Here is a 17,092-nt window from a genome sequence, read left to right as displayed (position 1 = left end):
GTCTAAAAATGTAGTCTGGGAATGTAATAGACTTTTAAAATATCATGTTTTCAAGAATTCCACCTCCATCTGCCTTATAGATAAGTTTTTTTAAGAGGATGCTTTCAAAGTTAGAGCTTACTATTTTTATAGAATTTTCTACTATACTAAATTCTTAATTGTTTCAGGATTCTGAACTTTAATAACAATAAAAACACACTAATGGTTACTTACTTGGGCGATTCTGCACTTTCTCCACTAAAGTAGAGTTGAGTAGTTCAATAAACAAAGACTCCGATCTTTCTGGTTCATCATCATCCAAAATTGAAATAGTTATTGTTGCCTCGCTCTGATTGGCTCTAAAAAGAGCAAACCCAGAAGCTGGTATATAATCTTTTCCTTGAGTTGCTCTGGCTAAATTAGGTGGAAAATAAGGCAGTTTTTCCATATCATCCAGTGTTGCATAGGTGACTCTGACTTTTCCAAGGAGGCCTTTTAACCTTATTATTGACAATGTGATGTTTTGGGTTGCTTCCTCCACTTTAATAGGTCTATTTTTCCCAGAAAAGATGAAGACCCCATAAGGATCATCACTAGCCAAAACTGTTAATGTTGCATTAGTATGAATTCCCAAAGAGCCACTGGAGACACTGAGGATTGACACAGGGAACACTTTATCCAGTTCTGGATCTTCATCAGGCAGTATTTCCACTGTGATGTTGGCACTCTTCTGCCCAATCTCAAATGTGATGTTGCCAGAGGTGAAGGCCAGATCGCCATCAGGATCAGAGTCTATGCTCCAAAGTAAAGTCACTCGAGACAGAGCCCCATGACTTCTTATAACCTTTAAAATAGTTCATATTAAATATATCGAGAGGAATTAAAACAAGTGAATAGAGGTTTGTAAATATAGAATAACAGGATATTAATTTTTTATTTTATTGTATATAAGCTTTTTTTTTTTTTGGCCACACTTGTGGCATGTGAAAGTTCTGGGCCAAGGACTGAACCCAAGCCACAGCTGCAACCTGAGCATAGCAGTGACAACACTGTATCCTTAAGCTTCTATACCCCATAGGAACTTCAAAGAAAATTAAGATTCTCAAAGGCAATATACATACGACCCATTTTGAAGACCCTCAGGGAGTCCCACTTAAAAAGTGCTTATTGTGTGAAATGACAAATAGATTGAACATTTTTAGCTTCTAACTAAACCATAGTTTTTTAGCTTCTAACTAAATTATACTGTACCATCTCTGCAACTTTAACAAATATCAGTAAAAATGAAAACATAGTTATCAGTGTCTTATATTTAAGCATATTCATGAACATGTTTACATTTCCTGCAAGGAGGGTACACGCCTTACAAAGGAACAGATGAGTGATAATTTCTCCATAAAGTTAGCCATAAAACTCATTTTTAAAACAAATTGTAATTAAATATTCAATATAATACAAAAAACAAATTCACCGAAAAACATTTTGACATATGGTTATATAAAACATATTTTAAGAGAAATTTTTTGATCAATAGTATATTAAGAAGAATTTGAAAAGCCTTAAAAAAAATCATGTTAAGTCCCAACTAGAAGTAATTTTTATCATGTTAAGTCCCAAACTTAAAATATGAATTCTGACTCAAAATAAAATTAGGAATTTTACAAAACTTTATCTCTCCCTTAATCCTTGTTTTCTTTCTTGAGAAACTAGTTATCCCTTCCAAAGTTGCCAAATCTTTTCCACAACAGTTTACTGAAGATCTGCCATAAAAGTACAGAAAGGATATATTTTGAGTTATCCTGCATCATTTGTATAAAATCTAAGGCTGAGCATGCTTCTAGCTTCCCCGGGATATTTAACAATAGAATCCTACTAAATCCCTACTGGAACACCATAGACACACACCAACATATACTCACACACATCACACAGAGTTGTTCTTACTGTCGCTGTTCACAGTTGTTTTGGATTTCTTTCCCTTTGGCAGAGATACAGGACAGCACTGCACTTCTCTACCTGCTTACATTAGCATGGTCATGTGACTTACTTTGACCAAAGAAGTAAAGGGAAATGCTGGAATCCCTTCCAGAAAGAAGCTGAAGAGCAAGTGTACAGCTTCCCACATACACATTTCCCAACTCAGTGGAGGCAGAAGCACCTGTTGAGATGGAGACTCTGCAATTCTCAGCCCTAAGTGACTGATGACAGCCAGCGTAAAATGGACACACACCATAAGTGATGTTCAAGCCTATGAGATTTTACAGATGTTTGTTACCACAGCTTATCTGAATTAAAATAAAAATCTATGTATTACAGCTTCATGGTATTCCTTAAAGAGTCAAGAATCATCAGAATTATAAGATGAATCTGTGTGCAAAAAGAAGCACAAAGACAGGAGTTCCCGCTGTCACTCAGCAGTAATGAACCTGGACTACTAACCATGAGGATGCAGATTTAATCCATGGCCTTGCTCAGTAGGTTAAGGATCCAGCATTGCCATGAGTTGTGGTGTAGGTCACAGAGATAGCTCAGATCCCAAGTTGCCGTGGCTATGGTGAAGGCTGGCAGCTATAGCTCTGATTTGACCCTTAGCTTGGGAACTTCCATTTAAAAAAAAAAGAAGAAGAAGAAACACAAAGACAAATGCCAAATCCCTGTTTAATTATCAACTTGAATTGTCTGTGCCAATACACTCATTCCTTTCCACTTACACAGAAAAAAATTAACATAAGCACACCTTCATAATACAATAAAACAATAATAAAAAAACAAGGTATCTATGACTAGAGAGAAAAATGTACTCACATTTAATACAACAGTGCTGTATCCATCTTCTGGTTCAGTTCCACTGACAAAGAGTGACTCAGGGCTAAATTCAAATACACCATGAGCATGGTCAGAGGCTGAAATTGTCACTAGAATTTGGGAAGCCACTCCTAGACTGGCTGCATGAATAAGTTCCAACAAACAGCAAGAAAAATGTTAGTCACTAATTTACAAGCCAAAGGAAAAAGGCATCACTGAGTCTGTCCTAAATTTGTTTTAGAAAGAAAGGCAGACACAAATGGCTGCTACACATATTCATGCTTTTATGACTTTCTTCTGTCTTGGCACCAATGTGATACACAAGTGCTGCACAAGCACTTGAAGATGAATAGGGCAAACTTGTTTTTCTTTTCCTTTTCTATGAAAGAGAACATTCTTCCACAAGGAGCATATGAAGAAAGTCTCCCACGACCTTTCCTGACCTCAGAAGAACATGAGCCAAAAATGACTCTTATCCCTATGATTTTTGTCAATTTGACTGTGCAGATTCTTGGTTTCCAAATATGCATTAATTCTAGGCCTATGTTTTCATCATATTATGATATTATAGATCAACCTCTCTGGGTCTCAGAGTCCAGTCCTATAACTAAAAAGATGTCAAGATCTAAAGAAGTACTTAATGTTTTCCTGAGAAGTATGTTCAACTTTCATGTTGTATTAGTGGATGCAGACAGGAAAATAAATAATCCCCAAATTAGTAGAGTAATCAAATACCAGAAGTTACATGAGGCAGTGATGGAAGTCAGGAATGAGAGGGGTGGGAACATGAGTTCTGAAACTAAAATATAAAATCTGACACTGTGAAAAGGGAATTTTTGGGGGGATTCCTCAAAGGGAAACTTTCTGAAAGATAGAAAGCGTTCTCTTTAAAGAAAATAAGTATTCTATGTATTCTCCCTTAATATAAAGAAATGTTTGATGTAAACATCATGTTTGAATCATACTTGCATATGAATCTAATTCAAAAGGCATCCCCTTTTCAATATTCCCTCCCATTAATTGGCAACTTAATCCACATTTATTTTCTTCTTAATTTCTCCTTCCTATTTGTTTTGATTAAATGCTACATATAAAACTTTTTTTGTAAAGCAAATTAGTGTGATACCTTTTACTTGAAAATATAAATGTTCTATTTATCTCCTTTTTAGGTATTCAAAGTCATGTAAAATCTTTTTCAATAAGCACTTTTGTAAATGATATCAAGAAAAATTTTTCTTACAATTAGTATCAGGAAACTGCATTAGGTATGAAGAGGGGGAGAATCTGGACTTTGGTGGCAGGCAAGGACCTGATTCTTACTTGTTCATGTTCTACCTGGGTGATGATAACATGGAACAAATACTATTTCCCAAAGTTTTTGTGCTGATTAGTGAGATAAAATATCTAAAGGACCTATATATGGTAGGTATCAATAAGCAGTTAGTATTGCTGTCTCTAGAAAGAAAAGTGAAAATGTGGAACAGTCAAAGGGCCTTGGAACAGCTGCTTACCACGTTTGTGAGTAGTTGGAAGGAAGAATTCCATGTCCCCATCACCACTACCACTGCCATCAACCCTAAAGAGTCCAGTCACTTCACAAGGAGACACACACAGAGACACAACCCATACAACACACAATGACACAATGAGAAATTTGAGAGCTCTTAAAACATATCCAGCAAACAGAAAAATACAGTAATATTCAACACTCATTCTTCCATAAAAGTAGATTAAGTGAGAATAGTAAAACATGAGTCAAGCCACAAATTTAATAAATCTTTCATTCATAGCTTCAGGAAATAGTCCATGTAGGTTGTAGTTAGTATTTCCCATTTCTGTCAATTTAATCTAGGGTTTTTTTTTTTTGTTTTTTTTTGTTTTTTTTTTTTTGGTTGGGGGGTTGTTTTGTTTTGTTTCGTTTTTTGTCTTTTTAGGGCCACACCCACAGCATAGGGAAGTTCCCAGGCTAGGGGTCTAATTGGAGCTGCCGTTGCTGGCCTACACCACAGCAACCCCAGATCCGAGCTGCATCTGTGACCTACACCACAGCTCATAGCAATGCCAGATCCTTAATCCACTGAGCAAGGCCAGGGATCAAACCCGCATCCTCATGGATACTGGTCAGGTTAGTTACCACTGAGCCATGATGGGAACCCCACACTAGTTTTATTTTTGAATTTTCACTTACAACCAGGTAAATTGTTTACAACATGTCAAATATTTTTAAAATATTTGTATGCATATATCTGTTTACACTTAGGCCTATATGCCTGTGACGGTCATCTTACCACTTAAAACAACCAATTCAAACATTTCCCTCCAGCTGCACATTTAAATAAATTCCAGCATATTTACCATTCTCAGATTTGATCACCCTTTTGCCACTAACATTTTTGGAAAGAACCCTAAACAAGTTGTCTAAAAAACTCTGCTTCATCCCTGGCTGTGAGAGATACCAGCCTGTAAAACCTTCAGAAAATCACTAAAGCTCTTGGTACCTCACTTTTCTCACCTTTAAAAGGTGCTTGCTGCCTTGTGTAGAACTGCTGCCAAGATCAAATAATTAATATTGTAGAAAATGAAGCACCTTGGCAGTACATAAAGACTCTAATAAACAGAAAGAGGTTTTAATTTTCCTTTCAATACATCTCATACATGCCATTATTTTACCAAGTATTTGCAAACAAGAAAGACAGGAAGGGCAGCCATAGCAGCAGTGGAAAAGGAATAAGATAAGCAAGACCACATCCACACCTATGTACTACTACCAGTATCCCTGATTGACATGTTAATTTTTAAGATCTGTCCTGCTCTTTTGTTCCTCTCCATAGGACTGCGATATACCAGAAATGAGAATTCAGGGCTTCCCAAACCTGAAATGATTTTAGAGACTTAAGAGGCAAAATGGACTTCAGGAAATACCGAGTGCATGGCTTTGTTTCCATATTAATTCCAAGCTGTGAGAAAGAGGGGTGCAACTTAACACCGATGTGCTCTGGCTAGCATAAAAACACCTATGCAGGTGGCCACTATATGCAGAATCAATTTTATAGACAAAACAGTATGTATAAGGGTTTCTCCCTTTACCCTCAGAAGAATTTAGCTCTACAAGCTATTTCTCCTCTGAGGGAGTCCCAGCTACATGGGAGCTTGCATCTAGATTCCTTCCAATGTCCACTCAACAGGGTCAGAGAGGACCAGATTCTCTGCCAGTATTGCCCACTTGAGAAACTGCAAGACTGGTTTCTCATGCTAAATTAATATACAGCAATGCACATTCTAGAGACAAAGGAAGAAGTATCTACATAAAATCAAAAGCATCACTATGATCACGAATATAATTTCTGAAGAATATTTAATGTGCCTTATTAATGAATAGTAGGTACTGATCACTAACATTTTCTCTATACATAATTTTTTTTTGGCTGTGATACAAAGAACAACTTTTCTAATATCCTATAGTCACCTCTGATTAATGAACTCCTTTCATGAAAATAATGATTTGGAAATGTGAAGACTTGTCTTTGGAAGACAAGCAAAGCTGGTCTGATACCAGCCAAACACACTGTCCAGTATACTTCCACTGCTTTATGTAGTCAAGCAAGTTGTGGGACTGTATAATCACTTCCCTAACTTGACTTCCTTTGTTTGCATGTGGGCACTGGGAAAAGAAGAAAGCCCCAAATTTGTGGGAAAATTTTGTCATACTGATGCCACAGTCTCACTACATATGAAAAGGCAATATTAATATTTCTGTCCTACCCAATTTCTCCATTTGAATGGCTTATATAGTACTATGACTTTCTTCATCAAAACATAATATTACTAGCTTTTGTAATAGAAGAGACCTAATGAACACCATACCAACACTCAATTTCTTACATTTATAAAGGTGATAGGGTACATATCTCATGTATTCTATAATACTCCCAGTAGCACCTGACCATCAAATACAGTGAAACTTCTGCAAAGAAGCATATAGAGTTAATCTAAGCAGGATAAATAACGATTATAAGAAGCCTCCCTCCAATGCAAATGACTTCTGCCCTAAAATGGATTTGACTCCAAACATCTTTGATAATCAGAGTTGTCAGCATATCAGAATTAAGGATAAGCTAGTACTAATTTGCCTTATTAATAATCACCCTATCATAATCTAAAAGGACTTATTTTCACCTATTCTGCAATTGGAGATGACTCTAAAGGACCCACTATGAACAATGAAATAAGAAAGAAGGGATAATGATGATTTAGGGGCACCCACTATAAAGAACTACTATAATACAGTGATTTAGCATAATTAAACTATTTTATTGTAAAAGCACACCTACTTTAGAAAAAGACAAATGAGTAATGAAAGACTAACACAAGAGAGTAATCCAAAGGAACACATTTCCTTAATAGAATCTACTACTTTCATGGTGAGTGGACAAGTAAATATTTGGTATTTTTGAGTCACCAGTCTTACCTCCTCCCTCCAAGTTTAACAACTCAACTTTAAAGGATTTTTCCAATTCAGGAATAGAATTATCAGTGATGTTAACAGAAATGTACTTAAATCTTTCTCCTGGTTGAAATTCTAAGGTACCAGCAACACTCTGAAACACAAATAAAAGATTTATCTATTAGATCATAATTATTCTGAATATGAATGTATAAAAATGAGAATGTTTACTATGTCCCAAATTGTTATAAATACTGAAACAAATGAAGATAAATATAAAACTAAAAACATTTAAGTGGATATGAATAATGTTCAATATAAATTCTACATAAATATTCTCAAACTAAATACAGTAGATGGACTTCTTTCTGATTTGCTTATTCATCAAAAAAGTAGTCAAGGCAAATGAGAAATGTGAAGAGGTGACATCCGCATATTTCTAAAGAATTAATTCAATGAGATGCATGGTATTTTCCTGACCACATAAGCATACTTAGAGCGTCTGAAACTGTATCATTGAGTAATTTAAATACTCAGTGAATAATAATTATGGCATTTTCATTTCAAAAATTTTTCCTAGCAATAATAAATATCTTAATCTTTCCTTGATTATTCTCACAATTGCAATTCACAATATAGATCTTTCATCAGAAAAGTTCATAAGGACTAGAAATATAAAAAGTTATTTTAGGTCTTAGGGACCTTTTTTCCCAATTATCTTAGGTTAAGCATTTCCTCCTCAAGTTGTGAGAATAAATTTTAAAACTGTTTAAAGTTTTCTAGGTTTAGCTTCTGCGGAGAATTATATTTCATCTTGTGGAACAATTAATGATTCTAAAGCTAAACTGAGGGGAGGAACCCAAGTACAGAACCAAATTACTTAGTGACTCATTAACTTTTTTCAGTATCTTCAAACACATTGCATGTGCATGGTACCATTTTAGATGCTTGGGATTCAAAAACAGCCAAGACAAATCTCTAGCTCCATGAAAACATTCCAGAAGAGTTTAACATGGAATGGAAAACAACTGTTATAACAGACATAGAGTTAGCTCAATAGAAAAAGGGAAAAAAGTAATGAACCTTGCCTAGAATACAGTTATCAAAAGAGGAATTCTACAAGTCTCATTCGACTGTCTGAGGAAACCACCTTACTTGAACTTAGCAATATCTTACACAATTAGCCAATCCTTCTTTCTTTGGTATTTCATTATACTGCATTTCCTGTTTTTCTTACCCTTTAAGCTCACTCATCCTTTTAGCATTCTTTGCCCTTTTTAGCCTTCTCCTGTGACCCAGAAAAACTATTTTTTATCAGATTCTCTCTGGACTCTAGCTCTAGACAAGGCCATTATATTCTAGGTTTTTAATGTCATTTATATGTTTCCAGCTGCCAAATTTCTACAGGCATACTTTATTTTATTGCACATTGCTTTACAGCACTTTGTAGATATTGTACTTTTTACAAAGTGAAGATCTGTAGTAACCCTGCATAAAGCAAGTCTATCTGCATTATGTTTTCAAACAGCATTTGCTCACTTCATGTCTCTGTGTCACATTTTGGTAACTCTCACAATATTTTCAAACTTTTTCATAACTGTTATATTTGTTATGGTAATCTGTTATCAGTGATCTTTGATATTACTATTGCAATTGTTTGAGGGCATGGGGAACTATACACCAGTAAAAGACAGTTCATTTAATAAATGTGTGCTCTCTGACTGCTCCACTGACTAGGTATTCCCCTTCTCTCTCCCCTTCCTGGTGCCTCCCTATTCCCTTAGATACAACAGTATTGAACTTAGACTGATTAATAACCCTATAATATCTTCTATGTGTTCAAGTGAAAGGAAGAGCCCACATGTCTGTCTCTCACTTTAAATCAAAAGCTAGAAATGATTATTAAGCTTAGTGAGACAGGAATGTCAAAAGCCAAGATAGGCCAAAACCTCAGCCTCTTTAACTGAACAGTTAGCTAAGTTTTAAACGCTAAGGAAAAGTTCTTAAAGGAAATGAAAATGCTACTTCAGTGAATTCAATGAATTCGAGAAAGTAAAACAGACTTATTGCTGATATGGAGAAAGTTTCAGTGGTCAAGAGAGAAGATCAAACCATACACAATATCCCCTTGAGCCAAAGCCTAATCCAGAGCAAGGGCCTAATTCTCTTCAATTCCATAAGGACTGAGAGAGGTGACAAAGCTACTAAAGAAAAGTCTGATGTTAGCAAAAGTCAGTTCATAAGGTTGAAGCCAAGAAGCAATCTTCATAACATTAAAGTCCAAGGTGAAACAGCAAGTGCTGATGTAGAAGATGTAACAAGTTATCAGGAGATCTAGCTAAGATAATGAATGAAGGTGGCTACTCAAAAGAGCAGATTTTCAATGTAGATGGAAGAACCTTATATCGGAAGAAAATGCTGTCTAGGACTTTCATAACTAGAGAGGAAAAGTCAATGCCTAGGTTCAAAGCTTCAAAAGACAGGCTGGCTTTCTTATTAGCCCAGTAGGGGCTAATGTAGCTGGTGACTTTAAGTTGAAGCCAATGCTCCTTTACCATTATTAAAATCCTAGGACCCTTAATAATTATGCTCAACCTACTATAACTGTGCTCTATAAATAGAGCAATAAAGTTGAGGTGACAGCATATCTGTCGACAACACAGTTTATTAAACATTTAAAGCTTACTGTAAGACCTACTTCTCAGAAATAAAATATTCCTTTCAAAATATTACTGCTCACAGAAAATGCACATGGGCACTCAAGAGTTCTAACGGAGCTGTATAATGAGATTAATGCTGTTTTCAGACCTGCTAACAAAATACCCATTCTGCATCTCATGGCCTGAAAATTCTTTTTTTTTTTTTTTTTTGCTTTTTAGGGCAGCACCCACGGCACATGGAAGTTCCCAGGCTATGGGTGGAATCAGAGCTACAGCAGCTGGCCACATCCACAGTCATAGCAATGAGGGATCTGGGACGCATCTGAGACCCACACCACAGCCTACGGCAATGCCAGAACCTGGATCCAGTGAGCAAGGCAAGGCATCAAACCTGCATCCTCATGGATATTAGTCAGATTCATTTCCACTGCACCACAATGGGAACTCTGGCCTGAAAATTCTCAGAAATGTCTCCAAGGGTATTAGCTTTCTGACATTCATGAAGAGTGAGAATATAAGCTTTTGCTATTAAAGAAAATGATAATTCAGCAGGAGATTGGGGATGGCCACATATGACAACCCATAACTAATAACATACTCAATGGTGAAAAGCTGAAAGCATTTCCTCTAAGATCAGGAACAAGACAAGGATGCCCACTCTCACCACTTTTATTCAACATAGTTTTGGAAGTCCTCGCCACAGCAATCAGAGAAGAAAAAAAAAATAAAAGGAATCCAAAGGAAAGGAAAAGGTAAAGTTCACTCTTTGTAGATGACATGACGCTATACATAGAAAATCCTAAAGACCCCACCAGAAAACTACCAGAGCACATCAATGAATCTGGTGAAGTTGTAGGACACAAAATTAATATACAGAAACCTGTTGCATTTCTATACCCTAACGACAAAGAGATTAAGGAAAATTTACTCTCAGAAAGAGAGAATTAAGGAAACAATTCCATTTGCCATCATATCAAAAAGAAAAAAATACCTAGGAATAAATCCACCTAAGGAGGCAAAAGATGTGTACTCTGAAAACTATAAGATACTGATGAAAGATACTGAAGGTGACATAGATAGAAAGATAGTCCAAGTTCTTGGATTAGAAGAATCAATACTGTTATTGATTTACAGATCAAACAAAATCTCTATCAAATTACCAAGGGCATTTTTCACAGAACTAGAAATATTTGTGTGGAAATATGAAAGTTCCCAAATAGCCAAAACATACCAGCAACATGGATGGAACTAGAGACTCTCATCCTGAGTGAAATGAGCCAGAAAGACAAAGACAAATACCATATGATATCACTTATAACTGGAATCTAATATCCAGCACAAATGAACATCTCCTCAGAAAAGAAAATCATGGACTTGGAGAAGAGACTTGTGGCTGCCTGATGGGAGGGGGAGGGAGTGGGAGGGATCGGGAGCTTGGGCTTATCAGACACAACTTAGAATAGATTTACAAGGAGATCCTGCTGAATAGCATTGAGAACTATGTCTAGATACTCATGTTGCAATAGAAGAAAGGGTGGGGGAAAAACTGTAATTGTAATGTATACATGTAAGGATAACCTGACCCCTTTGCTGTACAGTGGGAAAATAAAAAATAAATAAATAAAAAAATAAAATAAAATAAAACTATAATATGCTATTGACAAAAAAAAAAAAAAAAAAAAAAACCAAATAGCCAAAACAATCTTGAGAAAGAATGGAGCTGGAGGAATCATGCTCCCTGACTTCAGACTATACTACAAAGCTAAAAGTCATCAAAACAGTATGGTACTGGCAAAAAAACTGACATATAGACCAAGGGAACAGAAGAGAGCCCAGAAATAAACCCACACACTTATAACCAATTAATATTATTGATTATAATATTAGGATTATATTGCAAAGGAGACAAGAACATACAATAGAGAAAACACAGTCTCTTCAATAAGTGGTGTTGGGAAAATTGGACAGCTGCATGTAAAAGAATGAAATCAAAATATTCTTTAGTAGGGAAAATTGGACAGCTGCATGTAAAAGAATGAAATCAAAATATTCTTTAGTACCATATATAAAATAACTCAAAATGGAAAAGACTTAAATGTAAGACCAAATAATATAAAAACATTTAGAGAAAAACATAAGCAGAACACTCTTTGACATAAATCACAGCAATATCTTTTTGGATCCACCCCCTAGAGTAATGAAAATAAAAACAAAAATAAAACAAATGGGATCTAATTAAACTTAAAACCTTTTCCACAGCAAAGGAAACCATAACCAAATTGAAAAGACGATCCACAGAATAGGAGAAATATTTGCAAATGATGCAATTGACAGAGATTAATCTCCAAATACACAAATATCACATGCAGCTCAATATCAAAAAAAAAAAAACCATAAAAACATACTCAGAAGAACTGAATAAATATTCTTCCAAAGAGGAAATGTAGATGACTAATAGACACGTAAAAAGATGCTCAATATCTCAAATCTGTCAGAATGGCTATCATCAAAAAGAACACAAATAACAAATGTTGGTAAGGATTTGGAGAAAGGGGAAGCCTTGTATATTGTTGGTGAGAATGTAAACTGGTTCAGCCACTGTGGAAAATAGTATGAAGGTTTCCCACAAAACTGAAAATAGAACTACCATATGACCCAGCAATTCCACTCCTGAGTACATATCTGAAAAAAACAAAAACACTAATTTGAAAAGATACATGCTTCCCAATGTTCACAGCCACGCTATTTACAGCTGCCAAGACACAGAAGCAACCTAAATGGCCATCAACAGGTGACTGAATGAAGAAGTGCTATGTGTATACATATATATACATAGACACACATATATAAACAATTTTTACAACTTGTTTATACTATATATAAACAATAGAATACTACTTAACCATGAAAAAGAATGAAATTTTGTCATTTCCAGCAACACGGATGGATTTGAAGGGTATTATGCTAAGTGCCATAAGTCAGATAAAGACAAACACTGTATGATATCACTTATACGTGGAATCTAAAAAATACAACAAACTAGTGAATATAACAAAGAAGCAAACTCACAGAGAACAAACTAGTGGTTACCAGTAGAAGGGGGAGCAATATAGACGTGGGGGAGTGGGAGGTATGAACTACTAGAGGTAAAGTGTCAAGGATATATGGTACACTGTGAGGAATATATCCAATATTTTGTAATAACTGGAAAGTAATCTTTAAAAAATTGTATACTTTTTTTTTCTGTCTACTTTCCCATTCTTTTTTTTTTATTTAATATTTTTTATTTTCCCACTGTACAGCAAGGGGGTCAGGTTATCCTTACATGCATACACTACAATTACATTTTTTCCCCATATACAAATTAAAGCACCTGAATATATGTTTCTCAAAAGAAGACATACAAATTGCCCACAAAAAGGTGCAAATCAAAAGCAAAATGAGGTATCACCTCACACCTGTTAGAATGGATATTGTTAAAAAGACAAGAGATAGGAGTTCCCGTCGTGGCGCAGTGGTTAACGAATCCGACTAGGAACCATGAGGTCGCGGGTTCGGTCCCTGCCCTTGCTCAGTGGGTTAACGATCCGGCGTTGCCGTGAGCTGTGGTGTAGGTTGCAGACACGGCTCGGATCCCGTGTTGCTGTGGCTCTGGCGTAGGCCGGTGGCTACAGCTCCGATTCGACCCCTAGCCTGGGAACCTCCATATGCCGCGGGATCGGCCCAAAGAAATAGCAAAAAGACAAAAAAAAAAAAAAAAAAAAAAAGACAAGAGATGGTAAGTATCAACAAAGATGTGGATTAAAGTTAATGCTTGTACACTGTTGGTGGAAATGTAAATTCATACAGCCATTATAGAAAACAGTAGAGATTTCTCAAAAAATTAAAAATACAACTTCCACATCATCTAGTAATCCCATTTCTGGATATATATCCAAAGGAAATAAATTCACTATCTTGGAGAATTATCTGCATTCCTATGTTCATTGCAGCATTTTTCACAAGAGCAAGATGAAAACAATCTGCATGGCTGTCAGTGGATGAATGAATGAATGAATAAAGAAAATTAGTAAGAGAGAGGGAGGGAGGAAGGGAGGGAGGAATATTGTTCAACCTTAATAAAAGAAGGAAATCTTGCCATTTGCAACAACAGGGATAAATTTGGAGAACATTATGCTAAGTGTAATAAACCAAGCTCAGAAAGGCAAATACTTCATGATCTCACTAATACATGGAAACTAAAATAGCCAAACTCATAGAAGCAGAGACTAGAATGGTGCTTACCGGGAACTGGGGGAAGGGGAAAACAAGGGCATATCTCGTTTATCCAAGGATGCAAAGTTTCAGTTACATAAGATAAATAAGTGCTGCAGGCCTATGCCACAGCCACAGCAACACTGGATCCAAGCCACATCTGTGACCTACAGGTTGTGGCAACACCAGATCTGCAACCCGCTGAGCGAGGCCAGGGATTAAACCCACATCCTCACAGAGACAGCATCCGGTCCTTAACTAGCTAAGCCACAACGGGAACTCCTTAAGTTGTAAATCTTAAATTCATACAATTTTTCTTTGTCATTTATACCTCAATAAAGCTGAAAAAACTTTTAAAAAACAAATAAAGACCACCAATATAAAGACTAAAGTATTTCTTTAGGAGAATGCAAAGAAGATAATGCTAACCCAAGCTACACTGTCCTATGAAATGTACTACATACCAAACTAGTTAAAGACACAACAGATGTCAGGGCAAGAGAAATGAAACTTGCCCAATAAGGAGAGCTTGAGGAAGAAGAAATCTGAGAAAACTTCACTAAATGGAATACAGCCACAATTAATTGAACACAATTAGTCAAAGTTTCTGGGGTTAGGGGGAAGAACTGTGTACAAATTACTGAACATTACACCATTGTACAGGCCTTATCAGGAATAACAGGAAAAACAAGAAAATTAATATTAAATTTAAATAAAATCAGCAGATGAACAGATTAAGAAGATGTGGTTTATGTACACAATGAAATACTACTCAGCCATAAAAAAGAACAAAATAATGTCATTTCCAGCAACATGGATGGAACTAGAGACTCTCGTACTAAGTGACGTCAGTCAGAAAGAGAAAGACAAATACCATAGGATATCACTTATATCTGGAATCTAATATACAGCACAAATGAACCTTTCCACAGGGGAAAAAAATATCATGGACATGGAGAACAGACTTATGGTTTCCAAGGGGGAGGAGGAGGGAGTGGATGGATTGGGAATTTGGGGTTAATAAATGTAAACTATTGCCTTTGGAATGGATAAGCAAAGAGATTCTGCAGTATAGCACTGGGAACTGGATCTAGTCAATTATGATAGAGCATGCTAATGTGAGAAAAAAGAATGTATACATGTATGTGTGACCCGGTCACCTTGCTGTACAGTAGAAAACTGATAGAACACTGTAAACCAGCTATAATGGAAAAAAATAAAAATCATTTAAAATAAAAATAAATAAATTTAAAGAAAAAGATTTTTAGGGAAATGAATGTTGAAGGATATAAAATACTTCCTGAGAAAGAGAGGGCAGGAAAACTATGAGCATTGGCTGATATAAGTATTGGTGATAATAAGACTAGGTAACAGTTACTGAGGGTTACTATGTATGCACAATGTACTGTCCATGACCCTTAAAAGGGTGCCATCAATCCTCAGAGTGATCCTGCCCAGTAGATACCTCACTCTCTCACAGGTAGTGAAACTGAGGTCAGGAAAGTTGGAGCCTCCTAAGGCCACACATTTAGAAGTCCAGTTTAAAGCCAGCTCCATCTGGTTCCAAATTCCAGTTTGTTTGTTTTCTGGGTTGGTTTGTGTTTGATTTACCAGTACCACACCAGTTCTCATTTAGAGAAAAAAATTAAAATTGAAATGATATAGACATGCAAATTCTTTACAGTTTTGGTTTTGTTCAATGGACATAGACAAGAGGATTTAAAATATGTAAGAATTGTGATTTTAAATATATATGATCAAAACCTGTAACATTAAATAATACAAGTACGGTGTTCAACAAACACAAGGTAGAAGTCCATATGACAGCTAGCTATTTAAGTGTCAGGCTTCGATGGATTGAAATACTTTAATTTAGAGAAATTTAAAGGCTGAAAAGCCATCAGTCTTTTCCTTGTTAAGCATTTTTCAGGTAAGTGCTAATTCCCCTCCAATCCTCAAAGTTTTACAAGTGCAAATACCTCTTCAAAAGGATTAAATGATTTACCTGGTAGTCCTCAGGACTGAATGCTGTCAGTGACACTGTTCTAAATTCCGCCATAACCCTCCCCAGGAGTCCTTGTGCACGGACAACCAGCAGCCTAACTTCTCCATCTTCCTCCTGCACAGTGATGTGTGGAACACTGCTTGCAGGCAGGGTCATTGTGTCCTCAGGCTGCGGAGGCAGGCCAGTAGCGAACTGTAGCAAGCCTGGCAGAAACAAAGAGAAGCAGGGCATTCTTGCCCCAATTATCTGTAGAAGAATTTCTTATTTCCTTGAAACAATCTCGCACAATTATCTTGATCACCAGGATAAAATTCCGAGGGCCTTCATTTAATTTAGAAAAAACTTTAGTGAAGATTCTATTAACATGCTTTTGACAAGGAATATGTTAGTAAGTTTTCAAGATGTTAAAAATTGAAACAATTGTCTCTATGCAAAGAATGGTTTTTTTTTTAATAGAAGCCATCAAAAAAAGAATAGTGATAGAGTTTTAAAATACATGTTATCAACCCTTTACTCACATTTGAGTCTCTAGAATTCATTCTTAAACTTATAGCAGAACAAGATTAATGGCAGCCTATATGAATTGCAACACTGTCTTAAAAATTTAAGTATGAAAATCAGAGTGGAAGAACCTCCCAGGTTTTCTACATAGATATTTTGTTTTATTACTACAAAAGAACTATTACTTTCCAATGCAGAAAACCGTCTCAACTTACTAGAGTAGACATCAATGATAGTTCCCCAATTAAGAAAATTATCACTTTTCAGCATAAGGCAAAAAAATTAATATATATAGACAGTGATAATGCCACTTCTTGAAGTTTAATAAAATATAAATTACAAAGTACTTCAATTAGGTGTTACCATACCACAGCAGGATAATTTCTAACACAGAAATCTGAGGGAGTTCCCACTGTGGCACAGTGGAAATGAATCCAACCAGTA

At 35.9% G+C, this 17,092-nt stretch overlaps 1 protein-coding gene across 5 annotated transcripts in view; it reads right to left on the bottom strand.

Moving 5' to 3' along the window:
- Positions 1 to 17,092, bottom strand: part of ADGRV1 (adhesion G protein-coupled receptor V1) — a 574,200-nt gene that overhangs the window by 427,134 nt on the left and 129,974 nt on the right. For all 5 annotated transcript variants that reach the window (XM_021085372.1, XM_021085373.1, XM_021085375.1 and 2 more), the window contains 5 exons: positions 16,148 to 16,350; positions 7,253 to 7,382; positions 4,296 to 4,376; positions 2,785 to 2,924; positions 214 to 823 (listed from right to left, as the gene is read on the bottom strand). In XM_021085372.1, the coding sequence (XP_020941031.1) occupies positions 214 to 823; positions 2,785 to 2,924; positions 4,296 to 4,376; positions 7,253 to 7,382; positions 16,148 to 16,350 (1,164 nt within the window). The remainder of the gene's footprint in view (positions 1 to 213; positions 824 to 2,784; positions 2,925 to 4,295; positions 4,377 to 7,252; positions 7,383 to 16,147; positions 16,351 to 17,092) is intronic.

Source organism: Sus scrofa, chromosome 2 (genome assembly GCF_000003025.6).
Source record: "Sus scrofa isolate TJ Tabasco breed Duroc chromosome 2, Sscrofa11.1, whole genome shotgun sequence".
NCBI classification, from domain to species: Eukaryota; Metazoa; Chordata; class Mammalia; order Artiodactyla; family Suidae; genus Sus; species Sus scrofa.
Note: the sequence above shows the minus strand (reverse complement) of the source record. Positions and strands in the feature narration are given on the sequence as shown.